General features: G+C 38.3%; 1 protein-coding gene across 3 annotated transcripts in view; it reads right to left on the bottom strand.

Annotated features, from left to right (window-relative positions):
- The window catches only part of MAP3K20 (mitogen-activated protein kinase kinase kinase 20), a 165,371-nt gene that overhangs the window by 68,393 nt on the left and 78,853 nt on the right, over nucleotides 1-18,125 (bottom strand). For all 3 annotated transcript variants that reach the window (XM_034654751.1, XM_034654750.1, XM_011228925.3), the window contains exons 4-7: nucleotides 10,662-10,763; nucleotides 6,226-6,291; nucleotides 1,516-1,544; nucleotides 1,259-1,396 (exon numbers count right to left, since the gene is read on the bottom strand). In XM_034654751.1, coding sequence (XP_034510642.1) covers nucleotides 1,259-1,396; nucleotides 1,516-1,544; nucleotides 6,226-6,291; nucleotides 10,662-10,763 — 335 coding nt within the window. The remainder of the gene's footprint in view (nucleotides 1-1,258; nucleotides 1,397-1,515; nucleotides 1,545-6,225; nucleotides 6,292-10,661; nucleotides 10,764-18,125) is intronic.

Below are 18,125 nucleotides of genomic sequence, written 5' to 3'. Positions count from 1 at the left end.
ACCATGCAATGGCCATTTTTTAAAAATTTGTGATTGTTTAAACAAAAAGCTCTGGAAAGCATGCCTTGTACTTTCTTTCACTAAATGGTGTTTGTCTACAACAGAATGGGAAGGCGTTGGAAGTCTCGAAGCCAGTGGTAAACCCTGAGAGGCTGACGGCCTCTAGGGTTTCAGGAGAGCATCTGACAACGCAGGTCCCCTCTTGGGCCATAAGTGGTCACCTTCTGTAGAAACCACAAAAGTCCTGGAAGAGGAGGCTCAGTTTGGGTCAAAATCAGTCTGCCGCTTTACCCGTGATTATGAAAATGTCCTTTAAAGAGTAATAATATGAATATAGAGGCAGTATGATTGGGAGATGAGACCCGAGGAGGAGTGCCAAATACTATTTCAGACTTTTTAAAAGATACACCATATTTTTAAGGATAAAAAACTTATCCTCAAAAAAGCGGCAACAAATGAATTCCTTCCACCACCAAAGAACCATCCTGTCCCCTCCCACCCTACTGCTCCCCTATTCTACTTACTTCTTTCCCTCTCCTTATTCCTCAAGAATGACCCACCTCAAAACCCCTCCTCCAGAAGCTTCTGCTCCTTAAGGCAGTCTTCCCTGTGGTCTCCATTCCCTGAGCCTCCCCCACCCCCACATTATCCTCTCCCTCTCCGTGCTGCTCTGCTGTGATTTCTACATGACACCTTAGAGTCACGCGTCACAGCCACCCCACTTTGTAAGACTTGCAGCAGGCTTGGGCAAGCCCAGAAAAGCTAAGCACGTTTCCTTCTGCACTCTCCGGAAACTCACCAATCATTCTAATAGTTGATATTCAAAAACCTCCTGCGATTCACTCATGTGGCAGCCCTACTGGTGTGTTTTGAGCAACTTAGTACAGCGAAGGCCTGTTCCAGATGAGCCACGTTTCCACTGACTTACACGGGTATTCCGCAGTCCTGTGTCTGGCCCAGGAAAGCACTCTCCTCAGGAGGGCGTCAGGCCCGATGTTATTTTAGGTTCCATCTATTGCTCTTTGGAAGTAGCATTAGTTTCTTCTCAACAGAGGACAAAATAACTCGGATGCATAAAAGTGATCAACGTAAACATTCTCGCAATTAGGAAGTGTTCTCTCTGTGGCCGCTGCTCTAGGCATTCCACTGGAAACAGAACTGTTGTCTTAAAACTGTGTTAAACTGCTGTATCCCACCTCCGGAGGTGTTTGTTTTTTCAGATTTCCTTGAGCAACAAAAAAATGAGAAATGAACTCACCACACCATAGGAATATGTGTCACAAGTTTCAGACACAGGGAGACTTTGGATAACTTCTGGGGCCATCCATGGGAAAGTTCCAACCAAGGACATGTGTGTTGTATGGTTATGGAACCGAGAGGCGCCAAAATCGCATATCTGAGAAAAGAGAAACAAGTATCAACCTTCTACTACTGATTAACAAAGGAATTATCCACCACAAAAACTTACATCTGAAGTTAAATACTTCTGAAAAATATTAAAAGAAGCAGTCCTACCTTTAATACCCCATCAGCAGCTATAACAACTAAAAAAACAAGAAAAAGAAAAATTATGACAATCATCTAATTTATCTGAATCATCTTATATTGAAAAAAAAAAACCTGTAAACTTCTATTTCTATCTTCCATATGGCATATGAAAGGTAAAACTGAAGTATTTACTGCATTGAAGATTTTGGAAAAATGAGCTGACATTAAAACAAGAACAAAAAACTAATTCCATGAGGTGCTGACTAAAAGGCTTTCAAAACATTTGTTTAAATCAAATGTAGTACTATCCAGTAAACACAGCATACGTTAGTAGTAGTAAAGAGAACCAATTTTTTTTTTAAAGATTTTATTGATTTATTTGAGAGAGAGAGAGAGAAAGAGAGCACGAGTATGGGGAAGGGGCAAGGGAGAGGGAGAAGCAGACTCCCCACTGAGCAGGGAGCCCCACTCAGGGCTCGATCCCAGGACCCTGGGATCATGACCTGAGCTAAAGGCAGATACTTAACCAACTGAGCCACCCAGGCACCCCAAGAATGAAATTTTTTAGTTAGGTTCTGCCACTAGACTGCCAGCATGATACTGAGGAGGTCACTAGCATTATTACTTCATGGTATGTATTTTTTTTTTAAGATTTTTATTTATTTATTTATTTGACAGAGACAGTCAGCAAGAGAGGGAACACAAGCAGGGGGAGTGGGAGAGGAAGAGGCAGGCTCCTAGTGGAGGAGCCTGATGTGGGGCTCGATCCCAGAATGCTGGGATCACGCCCTGAGCCGAAAGCAAACACTTAATGACTGTGCCACCCAGGCGCCCCATGGTATATATTTTTAACTCCCAATTGAAGAGTAATTTTCTTGTAGGCAGGGACAACCTTCATTCATTCACTTATTCATACGTTCACTCACTTAAATATTTGCCAAGCACCTGTTATGGGAGAGGCCATGTACTATGTTCTGGAAGAGGAGGGTGAGCAAGACTGGCTTGTCTCAATCCTGTGGAGTTCACAGTCTCATGGGAGAGACACTGAAACCAATGTCTATGATCAAGTGGGATAACACCTGAAGCTAATATAATACTGTATGTTAATTATGCTGGAATTAACATTTTAAAAATTTAAAAAAATTTTTAAAAATATATATAACTAAGTGGGATAAATTCTATGATGAGAGACACAGAGATTGCCTTGTAACCAAAGAGCAGGCAGGGGTATTTAAGTCTAAGGAAGTCAGAAGGAGTTTTCTGGAAGAAACAGTGCTCACACTAAGACCTGAAGAACAAGCTGGACTAACCAGGCAGAGGAGCGCTGTGGGAGGAAAGCATTTTTTAGGCAGAAAAGAGAGCCCTGCAGAAGGTCAGGAGCAGAGGGAAATGCAGGCAATTTTGGAAGGCAGGGGGGCCTGGTCTGGAAGGGCCTTTGTGAGAAACGGAAATCCAATGAACAATTTTAAGCAGAGAAATGAAATGGTGAAATGTGCAGAGGGGAGAGCATATGAGAGAAGAACAGAACTGGAGTCAAGGAGATCACTGTGCACCCAAGTGGCTGTAGTCCAAAAGGACATAAGATGCCCATACGAAGGCTGTGGCACGGAACAGGAGAGAAGTGCACCGAGTCAAGAAACATTTAGGACACCAAATCAGGGGCACCTGGGTGGCTCCCTTGGTTGAGCGCTGGATTCTTGGTTTTGGCTCAGGTCATGATCTCATGGGTTGTGGGATCAAGCCCTGCACTGGGCTCCACACTCAATGGAGGGTCTGCTTCCCCTCTCCTTCTGCCCCTCCCCCTGCTCACACACTGTCTCTAAAATAGATTTTTTAAAAAACTGGGGCGGGGAAGAGGGCCTAGGTGGCTCAAGTCGGTTAAGCGGCTGCCTTGGTTCAGGTCATGATCTCAGTCAGGGTCCTGAGATCGAGCCCCACACCGAGCTCCTTGCTCAATGGGGAGTCTGCTTCTCCCTCTCCCTGCTGCTCCCCCTGCTTGTTCTCTCTCGCTCGTGCTCTCTCAAATAAATGAATAAAAACCTTAAAAAAAAAGAAAGAAACTTTTAGGAGGCCAAATCAACTAGGCTTGAGTAGTGGTGGGGGAGGACTCAAGGATGAAATCAAACAAAGAGGCAATGCAGCATAATGCTCAGAACAAGAGCTCTGCAGTCAAACTGTTCCTTTTTATCTCGTTTCTGGCTTAGGCATTTGGTATTGCCATTCATGGAGAAAAGGAATACAGAAATAACTTTCTGGGGGCCAGAGAGTAAATGAAAAGATCAAGGGAGACATGATATATCTTAGGGTCCTACAAATATCTGTGGCCTCTTCCAATAAGCAGACAGACACACGTTTCTGAAGCAGAGGTCTGTCTGGGAGTGCTAATAGCAGATGGGGCTTTTCTGGGAGTGGGTGAATAAGAGCAGAAGAGGCGAGGAGGCCCAGGGTAGACCTTGAAGAACTGTTCTAGCATTTCTTTTTTTTTTTTTTTTTTTAAAGATTTTATTTATTTATTTGACAGAGATAGAGACAGCCAGCGAGAGAGGGAACACAAGCAGGGGGAGTGGGAGAGGAAGAAGCAGGCTCATAGCAGAGGAGCCTGATGTGGGGCTCGATCCCGTAACGCCGGGATCACGCCCTGAGCCGAAGGCAGACGCTTAATCGCTATGCCACCCAGGCGCCCCTCTTTTTTTTTTTTTTAAACTAAATGTTTTATTCATTTATTTCAGAGAGAGAGTGAGTGAGCAAGCAAACGAGCATGGGGAAAGGCAGAGGGAAAGAGAGAATCTCAAGCAGATTCCACACTGAGCGGGGAGCCCAACGCAGGGCTCCATCTCACGACCTTGAGATCATGACCTCAGCCAAAATTAAGAGTTGGAAGCAACTGACTGTGCCACCCACGTGCCCCTGGCATTTCTGTTGTAAGCCACCCAGCACCCTGAACACAGTAGCTGATCAATTCTACTAAGCGGTTACTAATGACCTTGATAAGTGGGGAGAATAGTCTCTCTGCAAGAAACAGCCTAAGGGTAAATGTGACGCTATATATAAACTATCAATTTTTTCAAATACAAATAGAAATATTGTTAATACCATATTTAGTTACTTTTTAAAATACCTCTACTTCTTTTTTCTCACAAGATTAACAAGTCCTTCGTTTAAAAAAAATCTAACATAAAAACATATAATTTAGAAAATAAAAGAGTCTTGTTATTCCGTTTCAGGAAAAAAAATTGCTAAAAGTCAGGTCAATATTTTTTCTTAATGTGTACGTGTATTCCCACCAAGTAACTGCACAAATTGTAATTTGTAAAAATCCGGGCAGTCTCCGTTGTTATTCAGTTTTCATAATGAGAGCATGGATAAATCTGTAACTTAATCATTCTTATCCTGTGAGATAGTCAGGATATACTGATAAAACAGATTTAAAAAAGAGAAGTCAAGTAACTTGCGTAGATTGAAATTCTAAGCACGAACTAAAAATCTATAGTCATAAGACTCTGATTGATACTTCCTACTAGATTCTAGATTATTTCCTAACAACTTCCTGTTAGCCAACTCATCTCAAAAGTGTTTAGCTCCAGGAATTTTATGCCTATGAGGAGCCAAAGGATAAGTGGGGACCTAGACAAAGGAGAGAACAGTGGGCTACGGTTGCCGGAGGGGTCGAGCTGGTGGTCGCACCGGATGACTGATGAGTGGCAGCTGCTAAGAACTTCCCTTTCTCCTCCTCACAGACCTCACAGTCCCGGAGAACCAGCAAGGACAGCTGGACCCCCTGCTTCTCTTCCTCCACCTACCATGACTACCCATTGCAAGGATCACACTCAGCATACACCCATTTTAACTGCAGTGATTTAAAGATTTTTTTAAAAAAATAAGTAATTCTCCTCCTCCTTACTTAGAATTACTTAGAAAGTATGTAAATAAGTAAAGCATGTAAATGAATGGACAGCAAGTTTTGTTTTGTTTTTTTTAAGTAGCAAGCTCTAACATTTACTTCATCTGGTGTGGACCAGTTAAATAATCCCACTCACCACCTTTGTCCATTAACTTCCAAGTGCCGTAATAGAAGAAGTCTTCTGTTACCTTCCTACTGAAAAGTAATCATGTCTAATCCTGCGAGACATTTTAAGATGCTCACTTTCTAAATTAGAAAATATGGGATCATAAATAAACTTTACAGAGTACAGAAGAAAAGAAAGAAGAAAAAGAAAGCCTTTGCTTTCCAAACTCTGAAATGTGTTGATCATTTTTGGGCTCTCCTCCAGGTAAAATGACGGACGTAAGAAGTTTACACCAAATAATTCAGAAGTAAAAAGAACAAAACTCAAAACTGCTAGTACAGAGAACCATCTAAACATAGGATACTAGAAGTATATGACTACATGCTTTGATCTAGCAGTACCTCTTTTAGAAAGTGATTCTAGAGAAATAATTAAGGATGTGTTAAAAATTTTTGCTGAGAAGTATCAAGCTCAACATTTTTTATCATAGAAAAAACTGTAAACAACCCAGACGTCCACATTCTGTGCTGATACAATGGACTACTATGCAGCTTCTTGAAATAATGTAAAGAATTCTGGTATTTATTAACACTGGAAAGATTTTCATGGTATCAGTGATGAGTCAAAACATCAGGGTACAAAACAAATGAAAACCAAGAGCCTATTTCTATAACAAGGTATACATATTTCATAATAAAATAGGTAAAATGAAAACGTAGGACTACATTACCATTTCTTGACTTGAGATCTCTGTGAATCACCTTGACAGGAGCCTCCATATGTAAATAGTGCATTCCTTTTCATACAAGAAGGAAGAAAGGCTTTTATTATCATTTTCCAACATTGCATTAGTATTAACTTTCTATTTTAAAACATCAGTATTACCTTTCAGATTTTTGCAAAGGATTCAATAGCAGGAACTAAATTCTTGTGTTCTGTTCTTATATGATTGATAAAATAGAGACAGGATATGTCTACCTTAGAAAATTAATATGCTAAGGAAAATTCAAGTGCTTTAATCTCTTAGAAGTTGGAATTTGATTGTGGGTAAAGCTATTACAATACCTAATAAGGACACCTTTATTTTCTGGAGTCTGCACAAAAATAGCACAGTTACAACTGGAAGAAGGGCTCCAATGACTAAGGTATTCCACCACCAGTTGCCTTCTAGATCAGCCCAAGCTCAGACCAAGGTTTTCGGCTTCCATTGGGATGTCTGCAGCCGCCCAGCTGCAGCCTGCTTGATTTTCTCAGTACTCATTCCAGTAAGACCCTGGAAGTGGTGGTGGTAGGGGTGGGGGATGGGCGGGGAAAACTGGCTGGATTCATAAAGTGGTGGCTGGTAAAGGATTTTATGATCCTCAGAAAAATTTACAGTAGTTACAAAATATTCTCTTTACAAGGATGAGTCTTTGGGATAATCTCTATTTAAATGCACTCCAAAATTTTCTCCAACATGTTTAGAATGTATATCAAGTTACTTCAGTAAATTGAATGTATATATATAATTTTATTATTCTGAATACAATATTATACTTTTGCACTTTAAAAGACACATATTTCACAGTGATCCTCTTAGTAGTATTTGACTCTTTTTCTGTATTTATGTATTGTATACCCCCTTAGAATAAAGAAAAACAGCATTTTCTACTGAAATATATTTCCTTTCCCTTTAACTTCTCAAGTTGTCTTTTCTAAATAATGGAAGAAACAGCCTCCCCACCGCCTCAACCAGACAAGCTCCTTTTATTCATGAACTATTCATTACATGTAATAAGTAGGCTCTGGTGTTTTGTTTTGTTGAGTATATAGAAAATTTCAATTTTATAAAGGCTAATTTTTAAAAAATAATCTATTATTTTTCTACCATTCTGATTCTTAAATATCGAAGGTCCTGTAAGAACAAAGAAAATTAAAAAATTTAAACTCCTGTGATACAAAGATATGACTGGAAAGAGTCAAGTTCACAAAGGTATCAGTAATTTAAGTGATACTACTTAAATTACTAAGTTTAATTTACTTAAACAAGATATAGCTAGAATACAGGAGAGCATTCTTCTAACACAAAGGTCTACCTACTACACACTGAAAATTCAATAGCTACAACCTGGATAACTTTTAATAACTTCTAGGACTGAATTTCATAATTACCTCTTTCTTGCTTTAAGAACCAAATTCAGGTAGAATCTGTTTAATTACATTAGAGGCCGGGCTAGATAGTGTCTACGCTGGCTGACAAGCAAAGATTTCCAAAAATAACACTCAGGTACTAAAGCTTTAAATAGAGGCATTTTCTTCCTTATGGCAGATATTATGAGAAAAAAAATACTGTAAGTTACTTGTTTATAATGTACAGTATGCATTCATATTTAGTGTGCACAAACACAGTAGTAATCACAATCACAGAAAAGTCAATTTAATTTGTTTTTATAGAGTCGTCCATAATTCTGCCTTATATTTATTGCAATGAACAATAAAGAAGGCTTAAAAAAAAAAACCAACAACCCATCATCAGTTTTAAGACTCAGGGTTCCTAAAAAGGATGTGACTGGTGTCATTCGGGGGAGATGTGGAGTCAGTGAGGGCCTTTCTGAGACTGGATGCCGGTTCACCTGCTTGAATTGTTCCGCTTACACACGGGGGAGAGACTCACCGCACTTTGAGATGTACTCTCCGGCCTGCCCTCCACTTCCCTTCCTACCCAGAAATGCGAAGGGCTTTTTTTTTTTTTTTTTGTGGCTTTGAGGAGGTATGCTCTCAGCAGTGATGTTAAGCAATGCCTACTTCAAAACGCACGCATGAATCAACTCTTATTTGAAATGAATTATTCATTCTTTGATTTCTCAACATCTTGTTGCATCAGGGTCTTCCATCACGGGCAAACTGAAAGGTGCACGGCTGAATGTGACACAGAATCAACAGAAATCAAGGCTTCCTACTTGGTCTCCGAGCCTGTGCACAGCTCTGCGGAGAGAGCAGGAGTCATTCTGAAAGCACTGATTTCTTCTTCCTTTTACAGGCCATTTTAAATATTAAGAGTTACTTGTGACTAGAAATAAGTCTCTTCTCTGCCTCACTCTTCTCACCTGAGGCCAAACACATTAGAACCTGCCTCTCAGGGCAGTTCACTAGCCACAAGAAGGTGAATTTATTACGCTGCAGTCTGGCTCACGGTCCCCTGTCCACTCTCATTCCCTGCACCCTTGTTCGTTACCTCGAATTCCAGTCTGCTACCTCATTAGCCCTGTTCGTCCTCTGCTTTGCCCATCTGAAACAGAGTGCCAGCGGCCTTGAGAAACCCCAGGAATAACTGAGCTGATCTGGAGTCAACTTGCCCCTCAGACGGGGACTGTGGTGGGGAAGGGCCGGGAGGGACAAGGCTTACAGGCCCGGCCGAGGGCCAAGGAAGCTTCCGGAGCGTGTGCACAGCAGGAAGCAGAGTGACTGATGTCAGCTGATTTGTTTGCTGTCTATCTATCCTAAGTGCCATTAAGTAATAACACGGGTGTAATTGGCTAAGCACCCTAAACGCAGATGTCTGTAAGGTGAAGTGCGTTCAGGCAAAGACTGCTCGGATATATATTTACATTCGTGCAAGTGTATTTCACGATGCTGCCGGCGGCTCCCAGTGGTCACACGTCCCCCGGCTTACAAACAGGTGGTTCCTGGGTACTACTGACACATACAGACGTGACCATGATGTTACACAAAAATGTCGAAGAATGTGAAAATTTAAGGCTGATTTGAAATGCGTGATGCATGAATACACAATTAAGTTAATTAACACAGCCAAAGCCTTAAGTACACCATCCTAAACACAGAGCGCATTATTCTTATACGGTAATGAAGAGGCTCAGCAGCAGCATTTTGCATGAAATTTAAAAAAAAATTTTTTTTTCACTTTCCCCATTTGAAGAATTTGGCAGGTGTTGATGAAACTTAAAACTGACAAGAAAATTCCCCAAAGGAAAGACTATTACTTTTGGGAATCACTGTATGACTTCCCAGTGAAAGCCAAGTATGAGTTGCTCTTCTTACTGAGCGCTAAATATCCTTTCACTTGCTTTGTAAAGAGATGGTTGTAGAGACTGGGGGAGCAAAATGCAAGAAGTGAACTGCCCTGGTAAATGTGGACACACTTGCTTTCTAGGGGTTGCTAGAATACAAATGTAACTATCAGTGTTCGGTATTTAGATTAAGTTGTTTCTAAAGCAACTTTGACAGTTATAAATAAAACTCAGAAACCTTCAGTTAGGAAAATGGAAAAAAAAGAGATAAAAATAAATGGAATCTAAATTGCTTTAGAAAGCATTAGTCTATGCCGGAATTTATGAGGGAAAGAGAACTGGGCACCTTGTTGAGGGGTTTTGTGTATTAAAAATATTTCATTTCCAGGGTGATTTCCAAGTTTACATTAAATAGAAAATAAAATCCGAATTGCTTTCACATGGCAGGGCAAATAAAACTTTTTTTTGAAAATGGTTACGATTTTTAGCATATTATTATGTACACAAAATGAGTAGAACTAATCCGACAATAAATCGCGTTTTGTGGATACGGAGTCTAAGAGGAGACTTGCGGAACAACGGAATTGTGAGCTTTCCTTTTAGTGTGTCAAGCAGGCTAGTCAATGACAATGTCACAAAATGTAGCAAAAATGGCTGCCCTGGAGTCACTAATTTTGTTGGAACTTGGTTTTAGGGAAAGAAATAAGGTGAAGAGAGAAAAGGAATGCAGGAGTGGAAAGCAGTGACTTAAAATAGCTATACCAAAAAAAGGGGGATAGAGAGAGGGGGAGAGAATGAGAGAGCAACACACAAACCAAAAATCAGACCCTTAACTATGGAGAACAGATAGTTACGGGAAGGAAGGTGGGCGGGGGGATGGGTGAAACAGGTGAAGAGGATTAAGGAGTGCACTTGTGATGAGAATATATAGAATTGCTGAACCACTATACTGTACACCCGAAGCAAATGCAACACTGTACGTTACATAACTACACTGGAATTAAAACATCTGTACAGAAGTTGCAGAATTCTTGCTACTTGTCGTCTGGAAAAGGAGCATCTAGAGACACAGAGTAACCCATCTTCAACCTTAGGTCACCACGTCACGATGGGAACACGTGCCCCGCCAACTGTGTAAGAATACAGGAAGCTTTATTACCTTTGGCTACATCAGTGGCCCAGGTCATAATGTGATCCATGTCCATCTCTTCACTTCTGTTACTATTAATGTAATCATAGAGTGATCCCAGAGAAGCATATTCTAGTTTCAAAGGAAAAGAGAAGGATACAATTAAAACCAAGGTACATTTCAGAAAGAAGACCGTGTAGGCCTGAAACTAGTATGTCAACTCCATCCAAATGAAAAAACACAAAACAATAAAAAATAAGACTTTAAATTCTCATTGGGAAAATGTGTTAAAGAATTGACCAAAGGACATTAAAAGCACATAAAAACTGTTCCATGCTCAGGTTTCTAAAAGTTACTATCCTCCTGAAGAGAAATTTGTTAAAGACAAGACCCCTGACAGAATGAATGGTAAAACTTCAACTGGGGACGAACTCCAAGCTGTCCGGATGGCACTGAGAAACACAGGTGCGGACGTGACACAAGGTGCGGGGATCTGACACAAAGGCAGGCTGCATACAGGGATTTCTTTAAAAACTGTCATCCTAATGAGATAGAGAAGATTAAAATACACAAGCAGGGCATTTATGTGACAAGGAAAATAAATCAATCCTTTTGCATCAGGATTTAGAAGAGCCTTCAAAACTTACACACACACACACACACAAACCCAAGAAAGTGAGAAAATTCCTTTAAAAATGGCTTTGAGAGCATCTGCCGGAATTCCTCTCAGGTCATAATCCCAGGGTCCTGGGATCGAGCCCCACACTGGGCTCCTTGCTCAGCAGGGAGTCTGCTTCTCCCTTTCCCTCTGCCTGCTGCTCCCCCTGCTTGTGCTGTCAAATAAAATAAATAAAATCTTTTTAAAAACGGCTTTGAGATATAAATTACATACCATAAAATTCACCTGTCAGTGTACAATTGAGGTGATTTTCAGTAAACTGACAGAGCTGGGCAACCACCACCACAGTCCAATTTTAGAACCTTTCCAGCATTCTGAATGGTTCCCTTCTGCCATTTGCAGTTAAGCCCCCTTCTCAACCCCAGCCCTGCAGTCTGATTTCTGGCTCTACAAATGTACCTTTCCTAATAGTTTATATAAATGGAATCATACAATATGTGGCCTTTTGTGTCTCACTTCTGTCTCTTCACAAGATGATTCCAAGGTTCGTTCATGCCATAGAATGTATCAGTACTTCAATCCTTTTTATTGCTGAATAATAGTCCATTGTGTGAATTTACCACAATTATTTTATTCACTCACCAGTCAATAGACATTTGGGCTATTCCTGATTTTTGGCTTTTAGGAACAATGTCCTATGAACACTTGTGTACATTTCTTTGTATGGAAATATGTTTTCCTTTCTCTTGGGTAGATTCCTAGAAGTAGAACTGCTGGGACATATAGTAAGTTCATATTTAACTTTTTAAGAAGCTGTCAAACTGCTTTCCAAAGAGGCTGTACCATTTTACATTCCCATTAGCACCCTACGAGGGTTTCAGTTTCTTCACATCCTCGTCAGCACTTGGTACTGTCCATGTTCTTAACCATAGCCGTTTCAATGAGTATAATTCTGGCGGCATCTCTTATTGTTAATTGCACTTTCCTAGCGACTAAAGGAGTTGAACATCTTTTCACGTGCCTATGAACCCTGAGTATATATTCTTGGACAAAACGTTTATTCAAATAGTTTGCCCACTTTAAAATTTGGTTGTTTTATTAATGCTGAATTTTAGGAATTCCTTATTCTAGAAGCAGGTCCTTTATCAGATTTATGGTTTGTAAGCATTTTCTCCCAGTCTGGAACTTGTCTTTTCATTCTTAACAGCATCTTTCAAAGACCAGAAATTCTTAATTTTGATGATGTCAAATTCACTTTCTCTTTTATGGATTGTGCTTTTGGTGTCATATCTAACAACTCTCCGCCTAACTCAAAGGTAAAATGATTTTTTCCTATTTTTCTTCTGAGAGTTCTACAGTTTTAGCTCTTACACTTAGGTCTATGACCCATAATGGGTCTATGACCTATCTTTTGTGTGTGGTTTAAGGTAAGAATTTAATGTCATTTTTTTTACATGTGGGTTTCTAATTGTCCCAGCACAATTTGTTGAAAATACTATCTTTTATATCAATCAATACTATCTTTTACTATCATTGAATTGTCTTGGCACCTTTGTTGAAAATCAATTATTAATCAGTGTAAGATTTTCCCCCCTAAATTCTTAATTTTGTTCCATTGGCTACATGCCTGTCCTTGGGCTGATAGTGCTCATATCCTTGTGTACTATATCACTGATTACTACAGATTTATAATAAGTATTAAAATGAGGTATCCTAAGTCTTCAACCTTAGTTCTTTTAAAATTCTAGGTCTTTTGCATTTCTTTGTGAATTTTTGAATCCCCTTGTAGTTACTTATTTTAAAAAACCTGCTGGGATTTAGATAGGAATTGTTTTGAATTTATAAATCAATTTGGGGAGAACTGCCATCTTGACAACAATGAGTCTTCCAAACCACGAACAGGTAATGCTTCTCCATATTATTGAGATCTCTAGTTTCTCTCAGCAATGTTTTATACTTTTCATGGTAAAAGTCTTCTTTATTAAATTTATACTCAACTATTTTATTCTTTTTGATACTACTGTGAATGAAACTGTATTTTTTTAAGATTTTATTTTTAAGTAACCACTACATCCAACATGGGGCTCAAACTCACAAGCCCACGATCAAGAGTCACATGCCCTACTGACTGAGCCAGCCACATGCCCTGAATGACATTGTTTCTTAATTAGTTAATTCATTTGTGGACTCCTTGGGATTTTCTACATACAGGATCATGTCATATAAGACAGTTTTATTTCTTCCTTTCCAGTATGGACTCCTTTTATTTTTCTTGTCTAATCATGCTGGCTAGAACATTTACTATAGTGTTAAATAGATGTGGCAAAAGCGGAACCTCACTGCCTTGTCCCCAGTCTAAGGGGAAGAACATTCAATTTCACCATTAAATATGACATTAGCTGTGGGTTTTTGTAGATGCTATTTATCAGGCTGAGAAAATTCCCTTCTATTCCTACTCTACTGAGGCTTCTTATGATAAACAGATACTGTACTATGCCAATAAGTTTTGTCTTTTTAATCTATTATCTATTATAGTGCCTTATGTTAATTGATTTCAGATGTTAAACCAACCTTGCATTTTTGGGATAAATTCCATTTGGTAATGGTATATTATCCTTTTTACAGGTGGCTGAATTCAGTTTGCTAACACAGCTCTTCCTTGACTCTCAACGGGGTTACATCTCAATAAGCCCATCATAAGTTGAAGATATGGTTAACTTGAAAAATGCATTTAGGGGCACCTGGGTGATGCAGTCAGTTGGACATCCGACTCTTGGCTTCAGCTCAGGTCGTGGTCTTGGGATTGTGGGATCAAGCCCCATGTTGGGCTCTGTGCTCAGTGGGGAGTCTGCATGAGGATTCTCTCTCTCCCTCTGCCCCCCTCAAATAAATAAATAAAATCTTTAAAAAAAAAAAAAAGAAAATGCATTTAGTACACTTAACCTACCAAATATCATAGCTTAGCCTAGCCTATCTTAAGCTAAGTGCTCAGAACACTTAGATTAGCGTATAGTTGGGCAAAATTATCTAACACAAAGCCTATTTTATAATGAAGCGTTGAATACCTCATGTAATTTATTGAATACTGTACTGAAAGTGAAAAACAGCATGGATAGAATGGCTGTATGGGTACAAAATGGTTGTAAGTCTATCAGTTGTTTACTCTTGGGATCATGCGGCTGACATGAGCTATGGCTCATTGCTGTTGCTGCCCAGCATCACAAAAGAACATGGTACCACATATTATTAGCCCCAGAAAAGATCAAAACTCAAAGTCTGAAGTACTGAAGTGCCGTTTCAACTCAATGCATATTGCTTTCACACCAACATGACGTCAAAAAATTGTAAGTTGAACCATTGTAATCTGGGGACCTTCTGTATGTAGTTAAGAATTTTTACATCTATGTTCATGAGGGATATTGGTCTACAGATTTCTTTTCATACTATGTTTTTGTCTGGCTTTAGTACTGGGATAATACTGGCCTTATTGAACGAGTTAGTGTGTTGCTTCCCTTTTATTTTCTGAAAGAATATGGAAAGGATTGGTGTTATTTTTTCCATAAAGATTTGATAGATTTCACCAGTAAAATCATCTGGGTCTGGGCTTTACATTATGGAAATATTTTAAATTACTAATTCATATTTCTTTACTTATTATAGGTCTGTTCAGATTTTGTTTCTTCTTGAGTCAGTTTTGATAATTTGTATCTTTATAGGAATTTGTTTATTGAGTCTAAATTGCCTAATTTGGTGGCATAAAACTGATGACACCATTCCCTTATAATCCCTTTAAATTTCTGTAGAGGTCATAGTGCTGTCCTCTCCTTCATTTCTGAGTTTGCTAATATGTATCTTCTCTTTTTTCTCTTGGTCAATCTAGCTAAAGGTTTTTCAGTTTTATTGATTTTTCAAAGACCAAATTTTTAGTTTCAATGATTTTTCTCTATCATTTATCTGTTTTCTATTTTATCATGTTGTGCTCTCATCTTTATTATTTCCTTTTTTGGCTTGCTCTGGGTTTATGTGGATCTTATTTGTAGTTTCTTAAGGCTGAAGCTTGGACGATCAATGTCAGACCGTTCTTTTATTGACACAGATGTTTAAAGTTATAAATTTCCCTCTAAGTATTATTTTACCTGCCTCCTATAACTTTGTTATGTTGCATTTTCCCATTTTTCTTTTTGTCCAAAATATTTTAAAGTCTATTGTGATTTCTTGACTAAGTATTTAGAATATTAGAAATGTGTATATTTCCAAAATACTCGGGGGAATTTTGCAGATTTCTTTCTGATGCTGATTCCTAACTTAATTTTATTGTAGTTGGAGAATTTACATTGCAGTATTCTGATCCTTTTAGATGTATCAAGATTTATTTCATGGCCTAACTTATGCTGTATTCTGAAGAATGTTGGATGTGTACTTGAAAAGAATATGTCTTCTTTGTTGGGTAGTGCATTCTATGTTTGGTGAGTTAGGTAGACTTGATTGTTTGTCAAGTCTTCTATACCCTCACTGATTTTCTGTCCAGCTGTCCTATCAATTACTGAGAGTAGACAACAATCAAGTATTGTTGAATTACCTACTTATCCTTTAAATTCTGTCAATTTTTGTTTTATGTTCTTTGGGGACCTGCTGTTAGGTATGTATACCTTTACAATTGCTGTATCTTGACCAATGTATTGATCCTTTTATGATTTATGAAATGACATGTTCATCTCTAATATTTTTTAAGTCCATTTTGTCTGAAATTAATACAGTTACTCCCAATTCTCTCATTGTTACTGTTTCCATGGTATGTCTTTTTCCATCCACTTACTTTCAACCTGTCTGTGTCTCTGAATCTTAAATGTGTCTCTTGTAGACAGCATATAGTTGGAGCTTGCTTTTTTTATCCAGTCTGACAATCTCTGTCTTTTAACTGGAAAGTTTAGATCATTCACATTTAATGTAATTATTGATATGGTTGGATTTGATTTTGCCATATTGTTTTTTACATGTCTCCTGTCCTTCTCGGTCATCTGCTCCTCTTTTACTGCTCTTTGTGTGAATATTTTTTATTTATCATTTTAGTTCCTCAGTTTATTATTTTTTTTCTGTATTTCTTGAATGGACTTAGCAGTGGCTAAAGGCAATATAAAATGCCCCTTAATTTAGTACAATCTACTTCAGCTTAACACTAACTTAATTCTAATAAAATACAGAAACTTTTCTCTGATACAGCTCTATTCCCTCCCTCATTTTTATGCTATTACTCTAAAAATATATCTACATTTTTAAAAAATTTATTTATTTGAGAGAGAGTGTGGAGGGGGAGGAGCAGAGGGAGAGGGACAAGCAGACTTCATGCTGGGTGCAGAGCCCAATACAGGGCCCAATCTCATGACCCTGAGATCATGACCTGAGCCAAAACCAAGAGTCACTTAACCAACTGAGACACCCAGGCGCCCCATCTACATTTTTTAAGTAAGCAAAACAGTGTTCTAATTATTGCTTTATACAATCTTATGTTTTTAAGGATGTTAAGAAATAAGAACAAATATATCCATGGAGTATTTTATATTAACCTAAATATTTATCATTTCCAGTACCCTTTATTTTTCCTTTAATTACTATCTGCTGTTCTTTTCTTTCTGCCTGAAGAATCAACTGCCTTTAGTATTTCTAATAAGGCAGAACTAAGAGCAACAAATTCTCTCATCCTTTATCCAAGCACATCTTTGCTTTATTTTCATTTTTAAAGATAATTTTTGCTGGATATAGTTTTTTTCTTTCAGCATTTTACATGTCTACTGTTTTTGGTCATTATTGTTATAGATTAGAAGTTAGTCACTAATCATATTGTTGTTCCTTTATAGGTGAGAAGTTGTTTTTATTTACTACTTCCAAGATTTTCAATTTGTCTTTAACAACACAGTTTGACTACGATGTGTGTAGGTGTGGGTTCCTTTGCATCTATCCTACTTAGAGGTTCACTGAACTACTCCAGTATGTAGATGAATGCATTTTATCAAACTCAGGAAGTTTTTTTGGTCATTAATTCTTCAAATGTTTTCTGTGTTTTCCATTTTCTATTTTTATATTTTTCTACCCTCTTCTCTCTCTGCTACTATACATTAATTGGTACACTTGATGTTGTCCATAGGTCTCTGTGATTCTGCTCATCCTTACTCAAATTTTTTCTCTTTCAGACTGGATAATTTCTATTGGCCCAGTTTTAAGTTCACTGATTTTTTTTCTTTTCTTTGCTACCTCAAATCTGCTGTTAAGTCACTCTAGAGATTTTTCATTTTTATCATTGACCTTTTCCACTCCAGAACTTCCATGGGGGTCCTATTTTTTTAAAATTCGATTTGCTTGATGAGAGTCTCTGTTGCTTGATTCACTGTTTTTTGTATTTGTGTAATTTTTATTTGTACATCAAAATTATTAATAACCACCAAATAGCATAAAATTACAATGATAATCTTAGATGAACAAAGGAATGGCAAAGAAGAGCTTTAAATTCCACTATGAAATAGTTTGGTCCTATGTAACAATGAAGGCATTAGAAGTCTACACTACCACATGATCTAGACAAGTAAGCTGGCTTCTATAAATGAAAATATCCCTGGTGATACACCATTCAAATAGTTTTTGGTTACTAAAATAGCATTTAGTAGAAGATTCTCTCAGTACCTTTAAGAGTTACTGTAGATGCCCAATATAATGTTCACCCCCACCATGAAAAAAAATTACTCCTCAGAAAAGAGGGAGTCACCTTTTATTAAGATACTTCTAAAATCTCTCATAGGGTGCTCTCTCAATTACTTTATTTTGTACAGCAGAACATATTTGGGGGAAAATATCAGCGGGAGATTCTCTTAAAGGCAAATGTT

Source organism: Ailuropoda melanoleuca, chromosome 2 (genome assembly GCF_002007445.2).
Source record: "Ailuropoda melanoleuca isolate Jingjing chromosome 2, ASM200744v2, whole genome shotgun sequence".
NCBI lineage: Eukaryota > Metazoa > Chordata > Mammalia > Carnivora > Ursidae > Ailuropoda > Ailuropoda melanoleuca.
This window is presented reverse-complemented; position numbering and strand designations above follow the sequence as displayed.